The sequence below is a fragment of the Bactrocera neohumeralis genome, chromosome 2 (genome assembly GCF_024586455.1).
Source record: "Bactrocera neohumeralis isolate Rockhampton chromosome 2, APGP_CSIRO_Bneo_wtdbg2-racon-allhic-juicebox.fasta_v2, whole genome shotgun sequence".
NCBI lineage: Eukaryota > Metazoa > Arthropoda > Insecta > Diptera > Tephritidae > Bactrocera > Bactrocera neohumeralis.
Genome location: NC_065919.1, coordinates 84,028,076 through 84,042,379, shown reverse-complemented (window position 1 = coordinate 84,042,379; position 14,304 = coordinate 84,028,076). Strand labels below are relative to the sequence as shown.

Sequence of the window (14,304 nt, the reverse complement as noted above, 5' to 3'; positions counted from 1 at the left end):
ATGTTTTTGTTTCTGAAGTGTACCCTGTGTTGTGCTAATAAATTTATTTCTCTATTTATTCAAAGAGGCATTTCTCTGAAATTCCTCAAAACTACGAAAATGCTGCCGAAAACAAAATGACAAAAAAATGCTACCAACTTTGCAACCATGTGTAGATATACAAAGAAATTGTTGAAAGAAGAGTTATGGAGTAGGTGGTTTTTTCGTCACGAAAGTTTGCGAGTTTTACCAATTGATTTGGCATATATTTCAAGGGTATAGGTTAAGGAAGTGGTTGTTTATAAATTTTTAATACTTTGAGTAAATTAAGTTAAAAATAAACTAGCAGGACGTCTATGAGTCACCATAAGTTTTACTTTATTGCAAACTGAGAAAAGGTGAGCACAACAATTAGCAAGTATTTGCGAAATTTCTAAGATGTCTATGATTAATTGCAGTGAAGTGAATAATTAGATAAAAAGTTAGCTGAGATCATCACATAAATATCAAGATGGCTGCACCCGAAGTACCTCGTACAGAATTGCAGGAACTGCAAATTAAATCTGGTCAGGTAGCAGATGAGTCCCTCGAAAGTACTCGTCGCATGCTAAATCTTATGGAAGAAAGTAAAGAGGCTGGCATCCGAACGCTGGTAGCTTTAGACGACCAAGGCGAACAACTGGATCGAATTGAGGAAGGCATGGATCGCATTAACGCAGACATGAGGGAAGCCGAGAAAAATCTAAGCGGTATGGAAAAATGCTGTGGATTGTGTGTTGTGCCTTGGAAGAAGGTTGCAATAAAAGACGATGGCGATAATGCTTGGAAAGCGAATGAAGATGGTAAAATCGTGAATAGTCAACCTACAAGGGTTGTAGATGAACGGGAAAGAATGGGTGGTGTTCCAGCTCAAAGTGGATACATTCCTCGTATTACAAATGACGCCCGGGAAGATGAAATGGATGAGAATATTGGACAAGTGAACTCAATGTTGGGAAATCTGCGAAATATGGCATTAGATATGGGTTCCGAATTGGAAAATCAAAACAAACAAATTGATCGTATTAACGCCAAAGGAGATGCAAATAACGTTCGTATGGATGGTGTTAACAAGCGTGCCAACAATTTGCTCAAAAGCTAAACATGTTAAGTTATGATATACGGTAAAGTTAAATAAGATAAATGAATATGCACAAATAATATCACAACAAGGCAAAACCCAATTCGGATTGATATATTCAACATAATCCTGATACACACATTAAACTGCACAATACCGAGAAGACGTACCAATTGCGGCGCATTTTTACAATTTACACGAGAAAATTAACTATATACAACTTTATACATATACAATATATACACTAAAAAGCGGAAATTGCGAATGACTAATATACAAATGCTGAACTAACTACCCACCACTTAAGTAACTACTTACATTATACACTTATACAAAACTTATCGCATATTTATAGCGAATATTGATGTGCTCCGAGGCATCCTAACTATTTGCGTATATACCGTACACTAGCGCACATATATATATATAAATATACATATTTATCGTAATTGTACTTTATTGTATTTAAATTTTTGAGAGCGGTCGATTAGCGCATTTTTAGCAGATTAAAAGGCATTATATCCTATTGCATTACGTATTTGAAATAAAAACAAAAATGTTTGAGATTATACACTATGCGTAGAAGAATAGATTTTTAAACCACTGAATGTACACTATTATACAAACGCACATATACAATCCCACAGCCACAACTGATGCTAACGATTAGCACAATCGTACATGTGTAGGTGTTATGGATAAAAAAAAATCTACTATTGCTCTAAATTTCACTACTTTATGTACCCCGTTATATTGGTAAAGAATATATCTAGTTATACATCAGAGTCTTAGTTCATTCTATCTAGTAGTACGCTGTCTTCTTCATATATTTATTAAATGTATTAAAATTGTATAAAAACATCGTAAGGAATGCTGTTCTTGTTAATTTATGTATAAATAAATATCGTGTAGATTATCATTATACTCGTAATGTATTATTTAATTTCAATAATAGATAAATGTTAACATAAACGAAAATGATTGTTATTTTTCTTCCGAATTTTCTACAACTCTTTAAATCGATAAATATCGTACATTTTTTATCGGAAATCAAAAACAAAAGAAATTGCAAACTTAAAAGGAGCATTTCTTATAGCAGAAAAGTTATAAAAATATATTTTTTTTATTTTAAACAGTTTCTTGGAGTGAAAATTTCAGATCGATATCTCAAATCGACTCATCTCACCAAGCTTATTATTTATATATGTATGTAAATATTTTATAGGGCGGCCGCCGTTTGCTTCTGGGTCTTACAAACTTCGCGGAAATTATTAAAACGAGGCTAATATGAAAGAAAACGAACATACATACTTATATACGTTTGCAATACAAAGTTATACCAGTAGTTGCCTTTTTATTATTTAAAGCTAAAAATATAGATGTACATATATAAATGTAATGGCAATAAAGGAGAAATCATAACTTCGGCAGAGTCTGAAGTTTTAACTATGTATGGGAGTTGGTGGATGCTGCATTGGGTGTACTGATGTAGGCCAAAAATTCCTGTTTGTCATCACCAATAGGTGAAAATCGCAGCTCTGTACCACTTTCAAAAGGCAAATACACAATTGAACCACGTGTTAGTTTCAGCTTATCCAGTCCTTTGCTTTCCAAGTAGCGTTGACCACTTATCACAAGTAAAATACCAGGAGATTGTTCAACTTTTAAAACATATTCTAAATCTGAAGGTTTCAGTGATAATTGTATTAGTGAAAAGTCTTCAACGGGTGGTTTGAATATTAATTGATGGTTGTCAACATGTTCCGGGCTAAATATTTTGCTTTCAGATGGAGCGCCTGTATATTCTAGGCAACTAAGTAACTGTTTGATATCTTTATATTTGGGCGTTAAGCCAGCGCGTATCACATTATCTGAACAAGCCATACACTCGACACAATCACCCGACAAGTAGGCATGTATTTGGTTTGCGCCAAGAAACATCGCCTGTCCTGGTTGCAACCGAATCACATTCAAAAAAAATAAAGACAACACACCGACATCATTTGGGAAATCCTTTTTCAGCGTATTAAAGATTTCCAGCACATCGTATTTACATAATTCTGTGAAATTAAATAAAACAAATGTAAAAATTGTGGATTTTTAGATAATTTCAGTTCACAACATTACCTTTTGTATAGTTTTGCGAGATTGACTCAATGCAGGCGCCAATTGTATCATTTTCTGCACTCATCAGTTGTCGATAACAATTACGCAATCCAAGTTCATCATTAGCAGCCAATAGATTGAGATCATTAGGATCGTTCACCGATAAAACCTTCAGTGGTTCTATACTCAACAATATATCCCGTATTTCAGGAAGAGGACGGAACCCGCATAAGCCTGTAAAGGGTGTTAGAGCAATAGCCATTTCAGGTTTGTGATTAGGGTCCTTGTATATGTTTGGTTCTTTCGCATGCAATTTTTGTGCTTCTGACTGTAAACAAACAAAACTGTATATAATATTTGCAAGCTGTGTACACATTACGTGTACTTACTTTGTTGGGGTGAACTTGAATACTCAAAGCCTTGTTTATACTTAAAACTTTCAATAGAAATGGTAGTTCATCTTGTAGTGTATTGCCACTTGACTTGTACTTTGAAGGTCCGCTAGGATGGGAGCCCATCCACAATTCGGCGTAAGGAGTTTTCTCATCCACTTTAAATTGCGGGTCATTGAGTGTTGCGAGCTGGGCCACCGCAGAGTCTTTCCCTACTTTACCCCACTCGTATTTGTGCACAAAACCAACAAGCTCCATGATTTGTTTAAATTTAAAATATTATAATTTATTAGCTTGTTTTCACAGGTCAAAATGAAGGTGACGAATATGCAAACAAACTGTTATACTGTTGTGAATATGTGTTCTTATCAGTAACTGTGTTACCAGACAGCTGTAATGCATTTTACTGACAGCTCAAAACACTACATGGGGATGTTGTAAAATTATCGATAAATAAATCTGAAAAATTTACTGAGAGCAATGAATCGGATATTTATAAAAATGTTTATAACACTGTGCCGATGATAATAGTCTTGATCAACTTCAGAATCGTCAGGTTTGAAATGAGAGTAGGTAGATAGAAAATACAAATAATAATACTTTTATAATTTTATGAAACTGTTTTCTATTTTTCACTTCTTTCCAGCAAATTTGCGAACAATGTTAAATATACATATGTTAGAAGTGAAAAATGCAGGCATATTCATAACAGTTTTGCAATTTCACCATATTTTAATTACATATTTCATTTATTCCAAATTTAACCCAATAATATATGTGTACAGACATAGTTCTATATTTCTTTTAAGCGCTTTGCATTAAAAATATATCGATCAATTAATCAAATGATCTTACCTTTGAAATAACGCCGTCTACTGAAGAGCTGATGGATTGGTATAAATAGTATCAAAGTAAGTTCCTCATGTACAAAATGGGATTTCTTTTGAGTATAAGATTACTCATGAACATACATATGTATATACATACATACATACATGCATAAGTATTTCAGATATCGAGTCGAATAAAACCTGAAAATAGTAAAGACCTTTTGATGTATTACCTTTGACATGTGACATTTAATGCACCTGTTTATAAAAAACCGGCATTTTATAATGAGAGACCAAGGATTTTGTCCACTGGAAGTTGGTGCTTTGGCTTAACTTTAAGCCATTGCCATTGCGGAACACAAAACTTAACGCCAAATCATTTACCAGTGGTAATCCTCTAATTATTCCGAAAGATTGAAAGCCTTCAAAATATTTGGGTTAAAATGTCACATTCCAAATGTCGGTTAAACATATTTTCGCAACCAAAGACAGAAATACAATTTGATCCGACTTCCGTTAAAATTTACCAAAAGTAAAATTTCGATGCCTCACATTAGACTCAACTTTGTGGTGGAATAGGCGCTTGGAATTAACACTGTTCAAAGCCATCAAGGCGCTCATGATATGCAGACGCCTAACCGGCAGATCTTGGGTCTGCAAGCCAGGTATCATCAGGTGGCTGTATACCATGATCGTAAGGCCTATTGTCACTTATAGACCGGCTGGTAAACTTTACAAAGAAATTTCAAGTTACTCTCGGCAGTAAGGCGAAGTGGAGCAGACTCAGGAAGCACTTGTTCAACACAGGCGTAGTCTATTGCGCAAACTACCAATTTTGCAACACGGAACTGGAAAATCCAGAACAGCTGATTCTAGATTGCCCAGCAATTTGTAGAATCAGACTTATGGCCTTAGGATCCAGCTACGTGGACAGGGATCACATCACTTCAGCCGCGCCCAACAAGCTCCTGGAAATATGCGGAGTGCTGGACCTTTGTGACCATATGTGACTGCAGTGCAAGACCTTAATTATTTTCTATCTATTTATCTAATTTTGAAATACAATACATTTATGTACATACGTCCTTAATTGTTGGAGGTTATGATTTTAATACTATGTATAATTAAAGTTGTCGGAAATATAAAGGGTTTGATGAGCCATAAGCATTCTCCGAACGGATACTGTATTTCTCTTCTTTGACATTATTGTAGGGCGACTTGTCTTGTGCTTAAAACTAGACTTCAATCTAAGTACATATGTCGTTTGCCATCATTGTCGCTAATTTTTTTTGCAAACATTCCCTGAAAGTCTGGGGACAGGAAAAGTCTGAGCGCCAGATCATGAGAATACGGTGGACTTGGAGCAATAGAATTTAAATTTTGTAAATAATTTCGTCTATCTTGGAACCAGCATCAACACCAACAACAACGTCAGCCTCGAAATTTAACGCAGAATATCGCTTGCCGTAGCACCTGTTGGCTAGAAATATTCGGACTAAGTAGGCAATTGAGAAATAAAGTCCTCTCTCGACGAACAAAAACCAAAATCTATAAATCACTCACTATTCCTGTTCTGCTATATGATACAGAGGCATGGACGATGACAACATCTGATGAGTCGACGTAACGGGTTTTCCAGAGAAAAGGTCTGCGACAGTTTTATGGTCCTTTGCGCATTGGCAACGAGGAATACTGCAGTCGATGGAACGATGAGCTGTACGAGTTATGCGACGACATTGACATAGTTCAGCAAATTAAGAGACAGCTGCTACGCTGACTAGGTCATGTCGTCCTAATGAACGAAGACTCCAGTTCTGAAAGTATTCGACGGGTACTACGGGGGAAGCAGAGAAAGAGGAAGACCTCTAATCAACCGAGTGGACTGCACAAGATGTTACTCGTCACAGACCATAAATCCCCAACTCCCCCTTTGATTGAAATATGATTTGTCAACAATTGAAATTATGTAGTTTTATTTTGCAATAATTTATAATTAAGTATACATTTGTATATTACCGTTAGGACTAGTTTGTTCTAATATATTAAGTTAAAAGTATGAACTATGATCAAATATACAACAAAATTAGTGCTATAGATAAGTAATGGATGTTAAACACATCGTCTTCACATAGAAGCCAGAACTTAAGCCATTTTCAATTAATTTTTGTACAATTATTTTAGACGAATCGCTTACGCCAGTCAAAACATAGAGAAATTATATATAATTTAGCACAATGTAACAATCAGAGTGTGACCTTTAACATATATTTATGAATACACGTAAGAATCATTTAGTAATTTGAGGAAGCTAATAAATAGTTTGTGCTCATTCAATTGAATACTTTACAATTGTTGTTGCTTAAAGTAAATAAATATGTGTTACAATAATATATTTTGATTATTTCAATGCATTACTAATTATAATCACTAACTTCGCAGAAAATTTAAAGTTTTCGCTTATTCGTAATATTTTGCAGAAAATAACAATATTTCGCCATCTGCAAAACCCTGAGTTTGTATTTTGTATCAATAAAATTACATTTCGAAATCTATATACATACATATATATACTTTATGTTTTTTTTTTGTTTTTAATGGCAATTAGCTATGTGTGTACATATTTACATATGTACAGTTGTGTATAATTCACAGAACACTTATTAAGTAATATAGATTGTAAATACTATTATTATCTACAGCGTCGCAAAGTCTGAATATTTTTCACGCTCCGAGTGGTTTTTAGTGGTTAAATTAAGTTATGAAAAATAACCCAATTGGAATCGAATGTTGATGATATCCGGTGAACTTAGTGTTGGCCGACTCATTTTTATAAGAAAGGGAGTCTTCATTTTTAATTTTTCTTTTAAGTGGCACAACCAGTGTGACTGTCTAAAAAAAGTAACACCTGTATATAGGAATAAAAATAAAATACTTGTACTACTTTTTCACTTATTTTTTAATTTTAAGGGAATATTTTTACATATTTCAAGAACACGGAGTAAAACTTTTAAAGAAAAAAAATATTTTTCGAGTTACATAAGATCCCCAACATCGCTAAACAAAACAAATCCTGCACTCGATGAAACCTTAACCAAACTTGTTTGGAAGAAGTATTTTTAGCATCTCTCATTCTCTGAGAAAATGGATAAAATCAGATACGTGCCACCCCTACTTCCCATATAAAGCTTATGTTGAAATTAAAAATGCCATAACTCACTGAATAAATGCGTCACAAACATTAAACTTCACAATCAAGATAGTAGAAAAGAGCTTTACTGTGTAAAAATTGAAGAATAGGCATGGCACCATCCACCTTTAGATGAATTTCTATATTTCAGGAACTAGCCGACCAATTTCAACCAAATTTTGTATGAGAAGTTATCCTCTACACCCACACACTGTGAAATAGGCGAAATCGAACCACGTCTACTTCCCACATAACACTTCTCATGAAACCTACAAAAACTCTCGTGCATATGTACCTTGCCCTAGGGTCGAAAAAAAGTCAAAACTAGAAAAAAACGTTGAATTTTACCTAAAATTTTTTGGTTTTTGGAGAACTATACTCGTATATAGAACTTGCAGAAAAAATTTGATAGTGATCGTATCATTTGTCTCTAAGTAATGACTCAAGCATATTCGAAAACTGTTGTTTCGTGAAAAAACGTGTTTAAAGATAAACTGATTGAACTGTTTGAACTGACCGGCTACACTTTCGGAGCCTGTAACTCAAAAACTCGCCAAGATATCTATTTAAAAATATACATTTTGACATAAAAATACCCGGAAATTGTAATTAAATTCCCCGCGTAAATGATATTTCCTCTTAAACTGATAAAATATTGGTTAGTCGAAAAAGTCTTTTCGTATTTCTACTCAAACTTCAACTTATTTTTTTATATTTATAATGAACTTTAATGAACCGAATATGTACCATTTTGGTCGACCACTTTTTGCCATTTTTCCGCTAGACACATTATTCCATCAGTGTAAAACTTGTCTGGCATCAATCCGGGCTTTGCGACCATTTGTTGATCTTCACCACGCTTGGACCATGAACTTTTTCGCACATTATTGTCGTATGTTAAGTTTCTTAGCGCTGTCATGGCTGTTTATGTGACGCTTTTGGTCAATATTTTCCATAATTTCGTTGACTTTTTCAACGATAGGTCGACCATAGCAAGATGCATCTTTCTGTCTCCGTAAACTTCACAAATTTCATTGGTGGCTTGTGTGGCATTCTTCCCTTTTTATACAAAAATTTCAAAATTTAGCGAATTTCTTCATTATTTTCACTCATTTTTGAACAGCTGTAAGTATTTTCCAACTTCGCCGAATTTAATTTTTTTTGGTTAAATGAAAATCTCCACTTTCCAACACTATATGGTATGACATAAAGTGAATGGTAGCACTGGAGATATACGACTGCAACGACATCTATTGACAAAATACGAAATGACTTTTTCGACTACCCAATATATTCTCGCATAAAAATTTTTTATATGCAAATATTATTAACAGTAATTGACCGACTTTTCTGGTTTAAATTTTATATGTGTATTATAATTCAAATGTATTATTTTCCCCGAAAATTATTATCAAATGAATTTTTTCACATTTCAAAGCCAACGCTTCACAAGCAAAACAATATTTTTTTCGATAATTCATCATTTGGAAAAAATCAGATCTTGATTAACTCGAATTTAAACGAAAAAACCGATACGCTCGTATATACAAACGTTGCCATTTATTTTCTCTTCGTTAAAGATCTAACGTGGTGGAGCAATTTTATTTCGAATTAACTTTCTGTTTCATAAATATTCAGACTTATTAGCAAACGCTTGTATACTAAATAAAATTGTTTGATTTGTTTGCAAATCTTATATTTAGCGAATATGGCACATTTTACGACACTCCACGAGTACCTGCACTGAATTACGGCACTCACGATGCTGGCAGCACAACTTGCAGTGATGTGTGACTCAAACCGAAGGTGATACTCGTACTTCCAGCGATTATGAGTTTGGTAATTGCGCTGACAGCTCGTTTTATTTATGTATTTACATACTTTTCTATGCGACTGTGCTAAGTATAACTGTACTTGTTGTGTTTAAAAATTTTGATTATTGCACGGCGTTTGTGTCTCAAAAGCAAAGACTCTATCTCTGGCAAATACACGCACTCATAACTATGTATGTACAAGCTACTTGCGCTGGTTATGTACATATGTTTGTATGTGTGTGTGAGAGGGTGTGTTAATTAAATATTTTGTTAGTATGTGTTGACTTTATAGTTTAAACAGTTATCACAGCCAAATGAGCAAATGCTACATGTTGCTTCGCATTTTCTACACTACTCATTGTTTTTGTTGCAATTGTAGTTGTAGTTGTAGTGGGTGCGTGTGTCCGTCATTTGGCAATAAAACTAACCGCAATTGCCACGCGCTCGAGTTGCCTAACTAGTAGCTGCCACAGAATAACGAAATAACCGTAAGGTCCACCTGCTCAGCGAATGGAGTCATCAATGGGAACACCTAGGTGTTGGTGGTCAGCGTCGGGTCGGCGTTGTCGGTGCAAATGCGTTTGCGTTAATTCGATTCACGGCTATTATCGCTATTCGCTGTCAGATTACAATCTCCGTTATTCAATTTGTTGTTGTTATTCTGATTGCCATTGTTATTGTTGTGGTTGTGGTTGTTGTTGTGTGTGACAGCCTCTCTGCTGTTGGCGATGGACGCCGAGCCCAAGCGAACTGCGCTGTGGCTGCTGCCACCGACGGCGGGGCCATTGTGCATTTGCACGCTGTTGTTGTTGCTGCTGTTGTTGGCGCTATTTGGGCAATTGTTGGCCACATTTATATTGCCATTGGGATTCGCTGTTCCCGGCGTGGCAGCATTGCTGTTCGTTGTTGCGGTCGTCGTGGTGGAGACGCTTTGTTGTGTCAATATATCCGCCGGTATGAGACCCTCTTTGACCCGCTTCTTCTGCTTCATACGGCGGTTTTGGAACCAGATTTTCACCTGTGAAAGAAATGGCATAATCTCTTAGTAAACATGCTAGAGTTGTTAGTCAAATGGAGTAATCTCTTAGTAAACATGCTAGAGTTGTTAGTCAAAACTAAGGGTTTTTTTCCGGAAGTATAAAGGATCGTGACTCACCTGTGTCTCGTTGAGCTGCAGCGTGTTGGCGATTTCGATGCGTCGCGCGCGCGTCAAGTAGCGATTGAAGTGGAACTCCTTCTCCAGTTCGGTCAGCTGTTTGTTGGTGAAATTGGTGCGTCCCGAATTGTTGGTGGCACTCATGCTGCAACTGCTCATGTTCGGCGCACAAATGCTCAGGCCCGACGTGTTGCCATTGCCACCCGCTAAGAGTAGGCCTGTCTGCGTCGGCTGGCCGGCGGGCAAGCTGCCGCGGCAAATGTCTAGCTGATGCCCGTTCAGCTGATAATCGTGTATTGTGGCAGGTAGTTTGGGTGCTGCAAAGACAAACAAAGACGCAGAGGAGGGGAAACAATAATCAGTTTGACGTTTCAATGCTGGTTTTGTGGCTTTTGAGTGATTTTCAGTGATGATCGCTGTCAAAGTTAATCAGTGAGTTTGACTTCTCTCATTTACCTCTAAATGCATGTATGTATATGTGTGTGGTATGTATGTAGATGTGTTTAAAATGTATGTATGTGGTTGAGCGTGTAGCAAACCTTCTCTGAATGCCAGTTTTTCTGCATTCTAATAGCATTACGAGTAGGCCACTTACTGTGTTTGTTGCATTTTCTGTGGTTAACAAAATGTTTTTGTATTCTTTTTTTATTGTTTTGTGGCTTTGTGTGCGTGTTAGTGTTAGGACGGTATGCGTGTATGCAGAGATGATTTTGCATTTCTGTTTATAATTTGACATGCGCCCCGTGGACTTTAAGCTGACGATGATGAAAACAATATTTTGGTTTTTCACAGAAAGATTTAATAGGATTTATTACTATGTTTGAAAACATTGCGGTATTAATTTTTGGTTTCGGCATGAATAAGTGAAACCCGAAATGTTTTGTGGGTGTTTCTTCTGCTTATGGATTTTTATTTTATTTTTGAAAACAATGAACAGCAAAACAGTTAAGATGTTATGCAACTTGTATGCGTTTCAAATATTCAAATATCATCAAAAGAAGTAAGTAGTTTAAAAAAACGTTTTTTGAAAATTATTTTTTGAAATTTTTTTTTCGAAAATAGACGATAGAGAATGCTCGTGCTCTGTATTTTACCGGTGTTCTGCGATAAAGCTGAAAATACAGGTCAAGAAACTGGAAATGTGAATAAGGCTTATAGTTTTGATACTGTAGAAGTCAAACATGCGCATTCGTTGACTCTTTTCCAAAAATTTCGGTGTCAGAGATGTGCTCTGTAAGGCCAATTTGCTGAATATATCAATAAATAGTGGAAATCGTCGAGTTAGATCCCCATGAAAGAGCTGTCCAAAAGCTAAATGTTACAAAAGCAGTTTGGAATAATTTGACTAAAGCTGGTTATAAAAAGAAACTCGATGAATGGGTGCCACACGAGTTAACTCAAAGCAACCCATGGATCGAATTTCCATACAAGAATCGCTAATGAATCGTCACAAAAACCATCAGTTTATAAAGTGGTTGATGAAATGGGTCACTTAAGGCAAATTCAAGATTGATTTGCAAGGAATCATCTACTATGAGCTCTGAGTTACGGCCTGTACCGCCAATAATTGGGCCGCCTCAAGGAAGCAATCACCTAGTAGTTGGCTATTAACCAAAATAAGGGAATTGTGTTTCATTAGGACATCACCAAGCCACACTCATCGATTAAGACTCCCTCGAAGCTCCAGAAACTGGGAGCGTTCAATTTAGAGTCCGAACACTTTTTATCTGCAAAGGATCATTTTAACTATACCATATAACGGGATTTTCAATAGGGATGCTACAAAAGTAGATCGATAGAAACAGCAAACGACGCCATATTTATTATTTACTCAGCGATGAGACTCATTACTGGCTGAATGGCTTCATCAATAACACGTACTCCATGATTCACCATTGCATACCGAAAAAATTACGGTTTGGTGCGGTTTATAGGCCGGTTTATTAAAAAGCCAAGATTGGAGAACCTGTTTTCTCACGAAATGGCCCAATCAATTGGCCGCTTAGGTCGTGCGATTTGATGCCGTTAGACTATTTCCTGTGGGGCTACATCAAGCTTATGGTCTATGCCAGCAAACCATCGACGATTGATGAACTTCGCATGAATATCGAACTTGAAATTGCAGCAGTATCGGCCGATTTATACTTGAAACCCGTCGAAAATTGGGTTCAACGTCTGGACTTCTGCAAGCATGCCCGTGGTAGCCATGCAAAAGAAATAGAGTTCCATACATAATGGCATTGAATGTATTTTCATATGAATGAAAGATTTTATTGATATAACAAACCGTTTTTGTAGCGCTCTTATTGAAAAACTCTTTATTTAAGGGCTTAGGCCAAAGATTTAAAAAAACATACATATATATACAGATTAAAAAAAAAGTTGAAAAGGTGATTCCGAAGATTGGGTCTAAAGACTCCGTTAAGAATTAAGAATGCTGACCTTAGACTGGACTGTCCCTTTTAATGGCTTGTAAACTTTCTCACCCAACAATCGCATCAAAATTCATCTGCCGATGAACGATACGATAATTCTACCATAAGCCCTGCTAGCTTCCCTAAATGTCGAAACTTTCATCCAAAAATACATACGAATTGATACAAAAGAGCACATACGCATGTTTATACAATTTTATTCTTTTAAATTACAGCAAATATGTGCGAGTACTGTAAATTGCTGTAAATTTACAAAGCACTTGAAATAATTTCATTTTAATTGATGTCAACTTTGGTGTATTTACACTTGAATTAAGAGAAGACAGCAAAGGCCTGAATATGTATGAGACCAATTTATGATCTCTGAGAGCAGTCAACAGCGAGTTTATTGCACACACTCACTCGTACACTTATACATGTGTAGATTTGTATGTAAATCACACTTTCGGCGCGTATCACAAAGTGTCTTTTTTTCCAGTTTACTCCGAATATATTTCCCCGTTTTGATTTTGATGCCTTTTATCGAGCTTATGTTAGGCATTAGAAGGGTAATTTAAAATGAAAATGGCGCCAATATAATCAAAATGCAAATATCGATAAGCAAACACATTAGCGTTGTCAATTAATGGACATACAAAACAAGGAGCTTCTACAAACCGAGAATTGATATTAATTTTATATATACTACATAGACATACATACTATATATGTACATATACACACATGTGGGAGTAGCTAATATTTTTTCCTACATAATATAAACGTGTATTTCAAGGAAAGGGGAACTATTTAATAGTTTTGAAATTTTGCAACAGGTTGCTACAGAGTAGCCTAACAGTTGTGCGTATCGCCTAAAACTAATCGATATAGGGTTTTATACTCACTAAAGTTTCAAAATTTATAATAAATATTTATTATAAATAAGATAGAACTGGACTTGTAGGCTGAAAATTTTTAAAAGTGGGTTTGGCTCCGCCCCATGTTGTTGTTGTTGTAATGGTAATCTAATCTCCGTTAGTGTGGTAAGGTTCTGATGTGTTGTCATCGAGTTCATCCAACGGTAGGCCCACGAAACGTGCTCTTCGACGAGGTCGGACGGTAGGAAGAGCGGTGTCAGATGTGTAGAGTTGAGTTAGGTGGACATGCAAAGAAGTGGTGAGAGTAATGCGGGGACTCGTTGGATGCTGAACATATATTTGATATATCGGGTTCGATTCTGAATAAGCAGTAGTTTAACCTGCTACAGTATCCGAACGAAGCTGTGCAAGGGTCACTCTCGATTCCC

At 35.9% G+C, this 14,304-nt stretch overlaps 3 protein-coding genes across 3 annotated transcripts in view; 1 reads left to right on the top strand and 2 right to left on the bottom strand.

The window, feature by feature from the left end:
* Positions 1 to 173: 173 nt before the first annotated feature.
* LOC126756944 (synaptosomal-associated protein 25) lies at positions 174 to 2,077 on the top strand. The gene is made up of 2 exons (XM_050470457.1): positions 174 to 377; positions 438 to 2,077. The coding sequence occupies exon 2, from the start codon at positions 491 to 493 to the stop codon at positions 1,118 to 1,120; it is 630 nt and encodes a 209-aa protein (XP_050326414.1). The 5' UTR covers positions 174 to 377; positions 438 to 490; the 3' UTR covers positions 1,121 to 2,077.
* A 330-nt stretch (positions 2,078 to 2,407) lies between these two features.
* LOC126756935 (mannose-6-phosphate isomerase) lies at positions 2,408 to 3,956 on the bottom strand. Its single transcript, XM_050470448.1, has 3 exons — positions 3,595 to 3,956; positions 3,227 to 3,533; positions 2,408 to 3,159 (listed from the first exon to the last, which is right to left on the bottom strand). The coding sequence occupies exons 1-3, from the start codon at positions 3,853 to 3,855 to the stop codon at positions 2,546 to 2,548; spliced, it is 1,182 nt and encodes a 393-aa protein (XP_050326405.1). The 5' UTR covers positions 3,856 to 3,956; the 3' UTR covers positions 2,408 to 2,545.
* Positions 3,957 to 7,268: 3,312 nt separating this feature from the next.
* LOC126765242 (homeotic protein labial-like) overlaps positions 7,269 to 14,304 on the bottom strand; it is a 44,413-nt gene continuing 37,377 nt past the window's right edge. Inside the window, exons 2-3 of the mRNA XM_050482927.1 lie at positions 10,585 to 10,901; positions 7,269 to 10,446 (exon numbers count right to left, since the gene is read on the bottom strand). Coding sequence (XP_050338884.1) covers positions 10,015 to 10,446; positions 10,585 to 10,901 — 749 coding nt within the window. The 3' untranslated portion in view covers positions 7,269 to 10,014. The remainder of the gene's footprint in view (positions 10,447 to 10,584; positions 10,902 to 14,304) is intronic.